The 12,193-nt window shown below is 46.9% G+C and overlaps 1 protein-coding gene across 4 annotated transcripts in view; it reads left to right on the top strand.

Moving 5' to 3' along the window:
* The window catches only part of LOC115111847 (G protein-coupled receptor kinase 5-like), an 83,248-nt gene extending 71,639 nt beyond the window's left edge, over positions 1–11,609 (top strand). For 3 of the 4 annotated variants that reach the window (XM_029638329.2, XM_029638332.2, XM_029638331.2), the window contains exons 4-16: positions 2,000–2,077; positions 3,962–4,059; positions 4,465–4,557; positions 6,251–6,314; positions 6,405–6,545; positions 6,976–7,166; positions 7,410–7,447; positions 7,569–7,658; positions 7,817–8,025; positions 8,879–9,016; positions 9,253–9,390; positions 9,554–9,685; positions 9,811–11,609. In XM_029638329.2, coding sequence (XP_029494189.1) covers positions 2,000–2,077; positions 3,962–4,059; positions 4,465–4,557; positions 6,251–6,314; positions 6,405–6,545; positions 6,976–7,166; positions 7,410–7,447; positions 7,569–7,658; positions 7,817–8,025; positions 8,879–9,016; positions 9,253–9,390; positions 9,554–9,685; positions 9,811–9,894 — 1,494 coding nt within the window. In that variant the 3' untranslated portion in view covers positions 9,895–11,609. Of the gene's footprint in view, positions 1–1,999; positions 2,078–3,961; positions 4,060–4,464; positions 4,558–6,250; positions 6,315–6,404; positions 6,546–6,975; positions 7,167–7,409; positions 7,448–7,568; positions 7,659–7,816; positions 8,026–8,878; positions 9,017–9,252; positions 9,455–9,553; positions 9,686–9,810 lie in introns of those variants that run through there. The other variant, XM_029638330.2, reaches the window with a different exon arrangement.
* Positions 11,610–12,193: the final 584 nt, after the last annotated feature.

Below are 12,193 nucleotides of genomic sequence, written 5' to 3'. Positions count from 1 at the left end.
TCTGAGGGAAACTACCCTCGCCACATATGTGCACCAACAAGAATGGGTCAGCTGCAGATGCATTTTTGGAGAAAGATCTGAGGGTAATTGAAGATTTTATGAGAGTGAACCTGTGAAAATAATGAAATTAGATATCTAGCTTCCATCACCCAAATACTCTTGTTGGGCCATTTGGAAAGTTGCTAAATTGATGGACGGGTAGGATCAATGTCCAAAGGAAAGTTTGTGTGTTGTATTTTTTGTGAGTGTGTCCATGTGCTTCTAATGTATAAACGAGGGTGTTAGTGAGGGAAAAGAGCACAGTAGCTAGCGAGAGAGAGAGAGAGAGAGAGGGAGAGATGTAACAGCAGAAGGAATGCGCCTGGGGGTCCCTGTGTTTCCTCTGACGTCAGTGCAGGAGGGAGGGGTGTATGTGTGATTGCTGCCGAATTTTGACTTGCTATTGTTGGCAAGATACTGCATTGTAAGAATCAAATGCACGCACACACACACACACACACACAGAATAAGCCACCCAATTGTTAGCCGAAGGGGTTAGCCGAAGGGAAATGGAGACGCCCCGTTGGCCTTTTGGCAGACTTTTTATTTATTTATCTATTTTTATTTAACCTTTATTTAACTAGGAAAGTCTTGCACACACAGGCCAGAGAAACAGATCTAATGGCAGAAGTATGGCCTTTTCACCCAACGCCTTTCTCTGTCTGTCTGTGTCTCAGAGCAGAGTAGACCACTATAGTGGGACACAGCCAGGGTCAGGAGAGAAACTCTAGGTGTGTGTGTCGGGGGGGGGGGGGGGGGGGATCTGGTGACGCTGGTCTGACACACTGTGACACTAAAGGACCTCAAGGAATCCTGCCGTGTTGACTGTGGTTGCCAGGCAACATAGGGTCACATATGGGGTCCCAGGCAGCGTGTGTGTCAGAGAGAGAGAGAGTGTCTGTTAATAACAGATTGTGGGTTAAAGAGGTGTTTGTGTGTTTCAGGTCAGGTGGGCTAGTGGAGAGAACATGGTTTGATCCTAGCAGAACTCAGCTAGGCGACACACGTCTGTACGCAAGGCGTGCGAGGGACAGACCTTCCTCAAAATAGTCCCAAAAAATCTAAGATAAATCAAGAAATCTGTAATCAATTTCAACGTTTTTAGTCACGCAATTTTACATCTACCTAAAATGTTTGGAGCAGTGATTCTCAAGTGAAGAAATTGCATGAAAGCTGGTAGTCTCTCGTTGAATGACAACAAACACTTCATCCACTTGTCACCCCAGCCACAAAGTCAAAATTGGCTATATCGTAAAAATCTATGTTGTGTACTCGAACAGCCTAAAAAACAAACAGACAAACACCAAAACGAACAAAAACGTCAAGCTTTCGTCATAATATATGCGCAAACTGTTTTGACTGGGAAGCATGCGACAGGCTAAATCAAATCAAATCCAATTCTATTGGTCACATAGACATATTTAGCAGGTGTTATTGCGGGTGTAGTGGAATGCTAATGGGGATAGAGAGGTGAGAGAATGATCAGGGAGTGAAGGATTAACAGGCTATGCCACGACCCCTGGCAATGCTGTACCGCTCCGTGCTCTCTCACTCCTGGCTGATAAATACTGTAGCTGCTAAGGATATAGATAATGACTGATCATTTCAACTCAAGGCAGTCCACACTATGCTGGTCTAGTCGCATGCTGCATGTTTCCACAACACTGGTAGCCACACAATAATGTCATTCAAAACATGATCTCGTCCATACATTGCCCCTAATAATGGAATAGTATTGAATGTCCAGTCGCACCTGGGTCGAAATAGTATGCGTTTTCTTTCAAATACTAGATTTGCATACCCAGGATGCCAGTTGGATTGCGGTTTGCACTTTTGGGACTATTCCATTGGTTGAATTATGCCGGGCAATACATTACGATAGTGCATTAAGCAAATCTTATTCGGCGCTATTGTTATATTATGATGTGCTGTAAGTGTATAATGACGCCGTGTTCTTTAGGATGACTATGAGCTGGCGCCTGATGAGAAACGGAAAAGCAGAGGAGGTGAAATTATTGGGAAGTTCCTCACTAAACAGGTGAGTGAAGTCTTTGTGGGAGGCTTGATGAATGTCGATGGGTGAAACAACTGTTAGAGCAATATAACATGTTTGTTCGTCAAATTGTATTTGTCACATGCTTCGTCAGCAACAGGTGTAGACTAACAGTGAAATGATTACTTACATGCCTTCCCCAACAATACAGAGAGAACCTTTAAAAAGTCATAGAAACATAATAACACAAGGAATGAATCCACAATGAGTAACGATAACTTGGCTATATGCACGGGGTACCAGTACCGAGTCGCTGTGAAGGGGTACAAGGTAATTGAGGTAGATACAGTGGGGCAAAAAAGTATTTAGTCAGCCACCAATTGTGCAAGTTCTCCCACTTAAAAAGATGAGAGAGGCCTGTAATTTTCATCAACTATGACAGACAAAATTAGAAAGTGGTCAGTGGTGTTGTATGTCTTCCATTTCCTAATAATTGCTCCCACAGTTGATTTCTTCAAACCAAGCTGCTTACCTATTGCAGATTCAGTCTTCCCAGCCTGGTGCAGGTCTACAATTTTGTTTCTGGTGTCTTTGGTCTTGGCCATAGTGGAGTTTGGAGTGTGACTGTTTGAGGTTGTGGACAGGTGTCTTTTATACTGATAACAAGTTCAAACAGGTGCCATTAATACAGGTAACGAGTGGAGGACAGAGGAGCCTCTTAAAGAAGAAGTTACAGGTCTGTAAGAGCCAGAAATCTTGCTTGTTCGTAGGTGACCAAATACTTATTTTCCACCATAATTTGCAAATAAATTCATTAAAAATCCTACAATGTGATTTTCTGGATTTTCTTTTCTCATTTTGTCTATCATAGTTGAAGTGTACCTATGATGAAAATTACAGGCCTCACTCATCTTTTTAAGTAGGAGAACTTGCACAATTGGTGGCTGACTAAATACTTTTTTGCCCCACTGTATGTGTCAGAGCAAGGCCCTAGATATTGTCAAAGACTCCAGTCACCCTAGTCATAGACTGTTCTCTCTGCTACTGCACGGCAAGCAGTACCGGAGTGCCAAGTCTAGGTCCAAGAGGCTTCTAAACAGCTTCTACCCCCAAGCCATAACACTCCTGAACATCTTATCTAATGGCTACCCAGACTATTCGCATTGCACCCCCTTGACTTAAAAGAGTTAGTGAAAATGGGGGGTTCAATGCAGATAGTTTGGGTACTATTTAGCAATCTTATGGCTTGGGGGTAGGAGATGTTCGGGTTCCTGTTGGTTCCAAACTTGGTGCATCGGCACCGCTTGCCATGCGGTAGCAGAGAGAACAATGTATGACTTGGGTGGCTGGAGTCTTTGACCATTTTTAGGTCCTTCCTCTGACACCGCCTGGTATAGAGGTCCTGGATGGCAGAGAGCTTAACCCCCAGTAATGTACTGGGCCATACACACTACCCTCTGTAGCGCCTTGCGGTCGGCTGCCAAGCAGTTACCATACCTGGCGGTGATACAGCCAGTCAAGATGCTTTACAGCTGTAGAACTTTTTGAGGAGCTGAGGACCCGTGCCAAATCTTTTCAGCTTCTTGAGGGGGAAGAGGCATTATCGTGCCTACTTCACGACTGTGTGTGTGTGTGTGTGTACCATGTTAATTCCTTAGTGATGTGGATACAGAGGAACTTGAAGCTCTCGACCTGCTCCACTACAGCCCAGTCGATATAGTTGGGGGCGTGCTCGGGCCCTCCGTTTCTTGTAGTCCACGATCAGCCATGACATTGAGGGAGAGGTTGCGGTCCTGGCAACACACTGCCAGGTCACTGACCTCTTTGACCTCATCGTCGTCTGTGATCAGGCCTACCACACTAATTCCTGTGTGTGTGTGACTGTGTGTGTGACTGTGTGTGTGTGTGCGTGCGCGTGTGCCTGTGTAGTCGTCAGAGTGTGTGGAGGCAGCAGAGAGCCTTGCTGAGCAGTGTAGAGAGAACCTGGAACTTCACCCCTGCAAGGAGATCTTCAGTGACTGTCGCAAGTAAGGGAATCTTTCTTTGGTCTCTCTCCTTTTTTGTCAACTATGATATTCTTCTGAAGAAACAGCTTGACCTTAGCTTATCGCTAGCCTCGTCCCGTACTCCATGTGCGGAAGCCAACTCTCCTATCATTTCTATCAAGTTGCTGGCATTTCGAAGCGTCAAGCGTGACTTTCATTAGCACACTGGTAACAGTGGGAGAAAGGAAGTGGTTGGTGTAGCAGGTGTATATGCAATGTGTGCAAGAGACTGGGGATGAGGTTGCATAAGACAATGAAGGAACACGGAGAGGAGTTGGCTAAAGCGCAAACACACTGGACCATCAGCTGGCTTCCCTCTTACTGCAACTGAAGCTGTTGCCTGTCGCCTCAGGGCTTTAACCTTTTTGTTTGTTGTCTGTTCTTCAGGGCTCTCCATGACTACCTGAGACGAGCTCCCTTCTCTGACTACCAAAACAGCATGTACTTTGACCGTTTCCTACAGTGGAAGATGCTGGAGAGGTAATGTGCTGCTTAAACTAAATCTAACAGAAACAATAGATTTTAGTGATCATTGAATGGCACGGTGCTAGCTTGGGGGGCCACGGGTGCGACCGGCGTAGGGACCACGCACCTCATTTTTTCAACGGTGACGTCGCCTACCACAAAGCAAAGTAAAAGCTTTCTTTAAAGCTGAGAGCCGCGATAGGCCTAACAGCGTCACCGTCCATCCCAGGCGCTTTTGTTATTTTTACGAGGAAATGAGCATCCAGCATGGTGGTAAACAAAATCCCAGTACATACAATGTTGTTCTATCGCGTGTGCAATGATTTCTGAGAAGAAAACTGTCTGTCGCTATACCCCCTTGAGGGGCCCGCTGGCCTGGGGCAGGAAGCAATTCGAGGGAAAAACAGATTCTAAAGCGCATTCTGCTGCGAGCGGTTGCATGTGACAGAGGGAAGAATCTAAAGATACCTTACTAGGAAGGTTTGCTAATATGACTAGGGCTGTGCCTTCTGGCTTCTGGGCCGCGAAAGAAAGTTGATGTGGAAACGAAATGGAACAGGAGAGAAATGCTGGTTTCAATGGCATCTTGACGAAGTCTTGACGAAATCATTCCCATTTCTAAGTTTGGATTTTGGCCACTTTTTTTTTTATCAATAGGCTATGAAGTAAAACAACCATATTGCAAACCATGAAGTACCTGTTTTCAACATGCAGACTGCCCTACAGCTCAGATGGTTGGCCAAATAAGTTCCAATCTCTGAGTTGAGAAATAAATAAGGTAGCTGGGATCCTCTATCAGTGGACATCAACACTCTGTGATCACCCGCGATTCCATGTAGAAATGTTGTGCATTGACTGGGCTTCATAAGAACATGTTTGAGGAGCTGCGAGTGTGAGCTGTCGCTGCGTGCTCAAACTAGGCTCTATATGCGGTAGAGAGCTCTGTTACCTGACCCGGGCCCGGGTTAGGACCGGGCAGGGTATCACTAAATTGATCACTAACAAAAAAAAACATTTTGCTGACCTATTTGCTCGTGCTCTGCTACGCAATAGAGTCATATCTGACTAAGATCACAACATGGTGTCAGAAGCGCTTCAACCTCGTCAAATATAAGACGGGAGATAATAATATCCGTTGACGGCTGAACTGCGGTCTCAGCAGAGCGGCCCAAGTGGAGCCGTTGCTATGGATACTCACAGACTTGGAGCCACCATGAGCAGAACACGTGCAGAGTGAGCAGGGAGCGAGTGATGGACAGAGAGAAGCAGCTAATGGATTTACTACTGGAGGAAGTTGCTTCTCATTCCGGGCCGGGCCTTAAATTTGTCAGAAGCGATCGGGCCTGGGTAGGGTAGGGGCCTATGGGTAGGACTTTAAATTGATGCCCGTACAGGGCTCTAGTATGCGGTGCGCGTCTCATAAAATAAGATGCATGACAAACGAATGAAAATGCACACTCTCTTTAATTTAGTTATGCTAATTAACCTATAGCTAGACCGGTAACCGTGACAGGTAAAAACATGTTTTGCAGACTAACTGTTAACGTCCCTAGTGATGATGCCTAATTTGCGTTTATCATAGGCCATATCAGCTATGAATTTAATTGATTTGGTCAGAAGGGCCCCTCGAGAGCACCCCGCCCCCTATGTGCAGAGACTCTCTAGCTCTGTGCCTGGTACTGTTATTTACTGTGAGATGTGTTTTCAGACAGCCAATAACTAAAGACACGTTTCGACAGTACCGAGTACTGGGGAAGGGAGGATTCGGAGAGGTGAGGCACAATTTTCCATTTAGAGAATTATTAGAGAATTGTGTGTGTGAGATGAACTGGCCTATGATATAGTACTTTGTGTTCTCTCAGGTGTGTGCGTGCCAGGTGCGAGCCACAGGGAAGATGTATGCCTGCAAGAAGCTGGAGAAGAAGAGAATTAAGAAGAGGAAAGGAGAGTCCATGGCCCTTAATGAGAAACAAATACTAGAGAAGGTCAACAGCAGATTTGTTGTGAGTCTCTTCCTATTATTTGGATACATGACCACACAATACATGTCCACACGCTTTCACTTTATTCTCTTTCGCTCTCTCTCTCTCTCTCTCTCTTTCGTCAGTCTCTCTCTCTCTCTCTCCTCTCTCCTCTCGTCAGTCTCTCGCTCTCGTCAGTCTCTCTCTCATCAGTCTCTCTCTCTCTCTTGTCAGTCTCTCTCTCTCTCTCTCATCAGTCTCTCTCTCGTCAGTCTCTCTCTCCTCTCTCGTCAGTCTCTCGCTCTCGTCAGTCTCTTTCTCTCTCTCTCTCTCTCTCTCTCTCTCTCTCTCTCTCGTCAGTCGCTCGCTCTCTCTCTCTCGTCAGTCTCTCTCGCTCGATCATCAATCTCTCGATCGCCAATCGCTCTCTCTGTCTCTCTCATATCAATCTCTCTCTCATCAATCTCTATAGGTGAGTTTAGCATATGCCTATGAGACCAAAGATGCTCTGTGTCTGGTGCTGACCTTAATGAATGGAGGGGATCTGAAGTTCCACATCTACAGCATGGGGACTCCAGGTTTTGAGAAGGACAGGGTCCAGTTCTATGCTGCCCAGATCTGCTGCGGCCTGGACCACCTACACCAGGAATCGATCGTCTACAGGTGGCAGCTTGTTATCATAGCACCTCAGTTTCCCTTAACACAGATCTAGGTTCACATTGCAACAGATCTAGGATCAGATGGGGGCAACTACCTACTCCAACCTTTAGCAAAATTAGCAGTGGATTCTTCTGATTGTCATTCACTATACAAATGTCTCCCGAGATCACATGATGTCATCACATGATGTATTGGTTTTAGTCCCAATGTCAAATGCCCCAAATTAACATTTTTTTTTTCCTTCAGGGATTTAAAACCAGAGAATATTCTATTAGATGATAATGGTGAGTTGCCCTTACTACTGTACTGTAGCCTAACTACTGGGATTAGGACATTTGAACTCCGAGGCTCTCTGTTAAATAGGACTGATCTTTGACCCCTGACCTCTCTGCCCCTGTGCCATAGGACACATCCGGATCTCAGATCTGGGCCTGGCCATCAAAGTGCCTGAAGGGGACCCCATACGAGGCAGAGTGGGAACAGTGGGTTACATGGGTAAGCCACCTTACCTTCATATGTTATTACCACACATTAAAATTAATTTCTCATTTCTAATGCATCGGAATACAATAATCATCAAACAAAAACCTGACACATTTTTTACCATACTAAGATATTATCGTTAAACCTGTTATACTGTGCTGTGTGTGTAGCTCCGGAGGTGATCAACAACGAGCGCTATGGGATGAGTCCAGACTGGTGGGGGCTGGGATGTCTCATCTACGAGATGACCGCCGGACGCTCACCCTTCCGCGCACGCAAAGAACGAGTGAAGAGGGAAGAAGTGGAGAAGAGGGTGCAGGAGGGAGAGGAGGAGTACAGCGACAAGTTTACAGAGGACACCCAGGCCATCTGTAGAGTGGTGAGAGCCCATTGATTGATTGACAAGACGTATGCTTAGTTAGTGTCATCAGGAACTGCACACTGTATTTGGTAGTCACCCTGAGTAGCTGAGCTCATGATATTTGAAAATGACTGACTGTACATTCTATCATCTCTCCCCCACTATTCTCTCTCTCTCCTCATCTCGCTCTCTCCCGCCCCGTCTCGCTCTCTCCCGCCCCGTCTTGCTCTCTCCCGCCCCCCGTCTCGCTCTCTCCCACCCCCCGTCTCGCTCTCTCCCACCCCCGTCTCGCTCTCTCCCGCCCCCGTCTCGCTCTCTCCCGCCCCCCGTCTCGCTCTCTCCCGCCCCCGTCTCGCTCTCTCCCGCCCCGTCCCCGTCTCGCTCTCTCCCGCCCCTCGTCCGCCCTCTCTCGCCCCCCCCTCTCGCTCTCTCTCTCTCGCCCCCCCCGTCTCGCTCTCCCGCCCCGTCTCGCTCTCTCCCGCCCGTCTCGTCTCGCTCTCTCCCGCCCCGTCTCGCTCTCTCCCGCCCCGTCTCGCTCTCTCCCGCACCCGTCTCGCTCTCTCCCGTCTCGCTCTCTCCCGCCCCCCGTCTCGCTCTCTCCCGCCCCCGTCTCGCTCTCTCCCGCCCCCGTCTCGCTCTCTCCTGCCTCCCCCCACGTTCCGCTCTCTCTCTCTCCCGCCCTGTCTCGCTCTCTCTGGTCTCGCTCTCTCTCTCTCTCCCGGTCTCCCTCTCTCTCTCACCCGGTCTCGCTCTTGCTCTTGCTCTCTCTCTCCCGCCCCGTCCGGCTCTCGCTCTCTCCTGCCACCCCCCCGTCTTGCGCTCGCCCCCGTCGCTCTCTCTCCCCGCTCTTTCTCTCCCCCTCTCTCTCCAGCTGTTGACCAAAGATCCTAAGCAGAGGCTGGGCTGTACAACGGAGGGGTCAACAGGGGTGAAGGCTCACTGCTTCTTCAGGAACATCAACTTTAAGAGACTAGAGGCAGGCATCCAGGAGCCCTCCTTTGTACCTGATGTAAGTAGAGGAGGAGGAGGATGGCAACTCTTGTCCTGCTTCAGCTCTAGAAACAACACCAGGAAGTGTTTTAATATTGGAACCAACCAACTGTTCCAATTGTTTCAATCCGTTACATTTATGAATGGGTGAATATGTTATTTAGACCAGGGATCATGACCTCTACTCCAAATGAAGACTCTCATACTTCTTCCTCTTCTCCCTCTTTCCCGCTGTGCGTTTCTTCTCTCTCTCAGCCCCGGGCGGTGTACTGTAAGGATGTGTTGGACATTGAGCAGTTCTCTACAGTCAAGGGAGTAAATCTGGACCAAACCGACAACGACTTCTACTTCAAATTCTCTACAGGCTGCGTGTCCATCCCATGGCAGCACGAGGTGGGTGAACTAACTGGGACGTCTTTCCCTCTCCTCTGGCCTCTTCTGAGAGGTAGTCTGCAAGGTAACCTGAAAGACTGAATAATTGGTGGTCTTGTCAGTCAGTGGCAGTCAAATACTGTCTTTACACCATCTCTCTGTTTCTCTGTCTCTGTGTGTATAGATGATAGACACAGAGTGTTTCAGTGATCTGAATGTGTTCGGGCCCCAGGCGACCAGAACCCCAGATCTGGACTGGAACACACCGCCCGAGCCTCCCCGACGCAGCCTGCTGGACAGGATCTTCAGGAGACATGTGAGGACACACACACACACACACCAACATACTCAGTCTCACACAGAGTTTACACTGCACAGTTACATCCACACACTGATCCTGAGATAACACAATCTCCCTTTCTCTCTCTCTCCACCCTCCAGCACCCCGAGGTGTCCATCGCCAACAGTCGCGTGTCTTCCTGCAGTGTGAACTCAGTGGACTCCATGTCAAACTCTGCCCCCTAGTGGCCATGGCTCTGTGTGGCGCCACACACAGACAGAGGAGGAGCCGAAAGGATCTTCTCACTGCTGATTGGTTTACACCTGGCCTGACCAGCTGTCAGTCTTCCGGAGGCACCCAACTCAAGCCCATGGTCAGTCTAGGGGAAATGCTGACCGTGACCCGGACCTGAGACCCATAGGGAATTATTGGAGGGACGTTTCAATAACGCAAAGACGTTTTGAAAACAATGCTCAGACACTTCACTTACCTTCAGGATCGCTGGAGTAGAGAAGAGCCACTGACTGTGTTGATGAATAAGAAAAAACTAGCTAATTCAGGGGATCCACTGTCTGAGAAAGACCACAGGAAATACAAGATGGGGTCTTTGTTGCTGTTTATTTTTTATTTTGAAAGAAATCAAATGATTTGCATAAATTCACATTCACACTCAAATGCACTCTCTGTTCATTTATTCCTCTCTTCCCCCCTCCCCCTCTCTCTTTTTGTCTCTTTCTCCTTTTCACCTCCCTCTCCCCTAATCACTTATACACGTACATGCAACCAACAACATCACCAACCTCAAGACACAATGTGCATATTGCCTTGTATACCCTCAGGCCAAAGATATAGTTCAGTTATGTATTTGTGTTATTGTTGCCATATCCGTTTTGGAGGAGGAAGGGGGATTTGCCTGGTCTTTATTCAATCACATATTAAACTTGAGGCAGCAGCTATGCTCCACCTAAGTTATAATTAAACATGTGTTTGCATACTACGGGCTGCCCCCCCCCCACGCACACACACAACTGTGTTATTAGAATTGTAACCACAATACTTGTCTTGTTTTCTGCACTTTTCCCAAAGAGTGCACCACCGCGCCCTGTTGACCTTGAGAAAAAGTAGATTTGTCAAACCAGTAAGCCACCATTTATACACCAATTAAGATGTTTTTACAGTAAAGATGTTATTGTTTTACCTCAGACATTAAAGTAATATTACTGTGATGTAAATGTTGTAATATCCATTGAGCCAGTGCTGTTTTGTGTTTGTGTTGCCATCACGACCATGGGTGCATCTCGATAGTCTCAATGGGGAGGTTTTCTCTCCTCCTTTTCTTCAGCTGCACTGATCCTAAAGGAAAGGTGAGGAATCCTGGAAGATATATGACCTTTTTCTACAGGAAAGGAGCTTTAACCAATCCAGTGCGGATAAAGGAGAGGAAGCCGTGTTAGACTATTGAGGTTCCGGGGCTCTGGTAGAGTAATTGGTAAAGGGACCACATGTCACCTCACAATGGGAAGCCTTCCAACACACTCGAACCACAGGGAAGAACAGCTCTGGTTTTGGAATTTGACTAAATATTTACAGAAAACAATTGAACTTACACATTTAGTCTTGGCCAGTTATTATTTTATTCGTAAATCATTTCACAAATTGAAAATCAGAAGTGCCTCCTCTTTAGCCTGATCTTCTAGACGACTCGCACACAAATGTTTGCACTTTGTTTCTCTCATGATCGATGTGTTTCTTTATGACACACACACACACTGTATTTGGCTGGTGGTGGAGGCTGGGGAGTGAGGAGAGAGAGAGAGAGGATGAAAAGGAGAGAACGAGGGAGGATCTCTTCCTGCTATTGTTGTACATTACAGTGCTGAGTGTACAGAATGTAAAGCCAAACCCACTGTGCTCTGCAGCTCCGAATAAATAAACCCTGTGCTGCCTTAGCATCTCTGTACCATCTGTGTCTCATGTCTGTCTGTGTAGCAAATACAAGAGTCGGGGCATTCTCATACGGATGGATCGATACAAGAGTAATTCGTTTCATAATAACATTTCCACAAGATTATTGATACCATTTTCACTTTATGGGCCGGTTTCATAGTCCAAGATAATAGTAATCCAAAAGCAGGCCAAATTCAGTATAAATACATTTGAACGGTTGATTGAAAGGAACGATTTTGCTATGCGTTGAATTTGTCTAAAATTATACCAGTCTCCAGTGGTAGCTAGCGTCACAAGGCTCGCTATCGAGACCTAGTTAGCCCACACTGCAAGACTTAAGATAACTTGGTTAGCTTGTTGGAAAGCATGCTAGCCATGCTAGTTAGCAGTTCTTCTTGCACATACTGTAGCATTGCTAGCTCTCTCCTCTTGTTTAGTTTAACCTACATTCACTCATTTGTATTAAATAAACCGGCAAAGTTTAGGCTGACGACTTTAAGGTTGTGGGAGGATAACAGCCCGAAGTCTAACTAACCATAACTAACCTAACCATGCTAGTTAGCAGTTCTATCTGCACACACTGTAGCATTGCTAGCG

Source organism: Oncorhynchus nerka, linkage group LG27 (assembly GCF_034236695.1).
Source record: "Oncorhynchus nerka isolate Pitt River linkage group LG27, Oner_Uvic_2.0, whole genome shotgun sequence".
In the NCBI taxonomy this organism is placed as follows: domain Eukaryota; kingdom Metazoa; phylum Chordata; class Actinopteri; order Salmoniformes; family Salmonidae; genus Oncorhynchus; species Oncorhynchus nerka.
The sequence above is the reverse complement of the archived record's forward strand: the minus strand, read 5'-3'. Positions and strand labels throughout refer to the sequence as shown.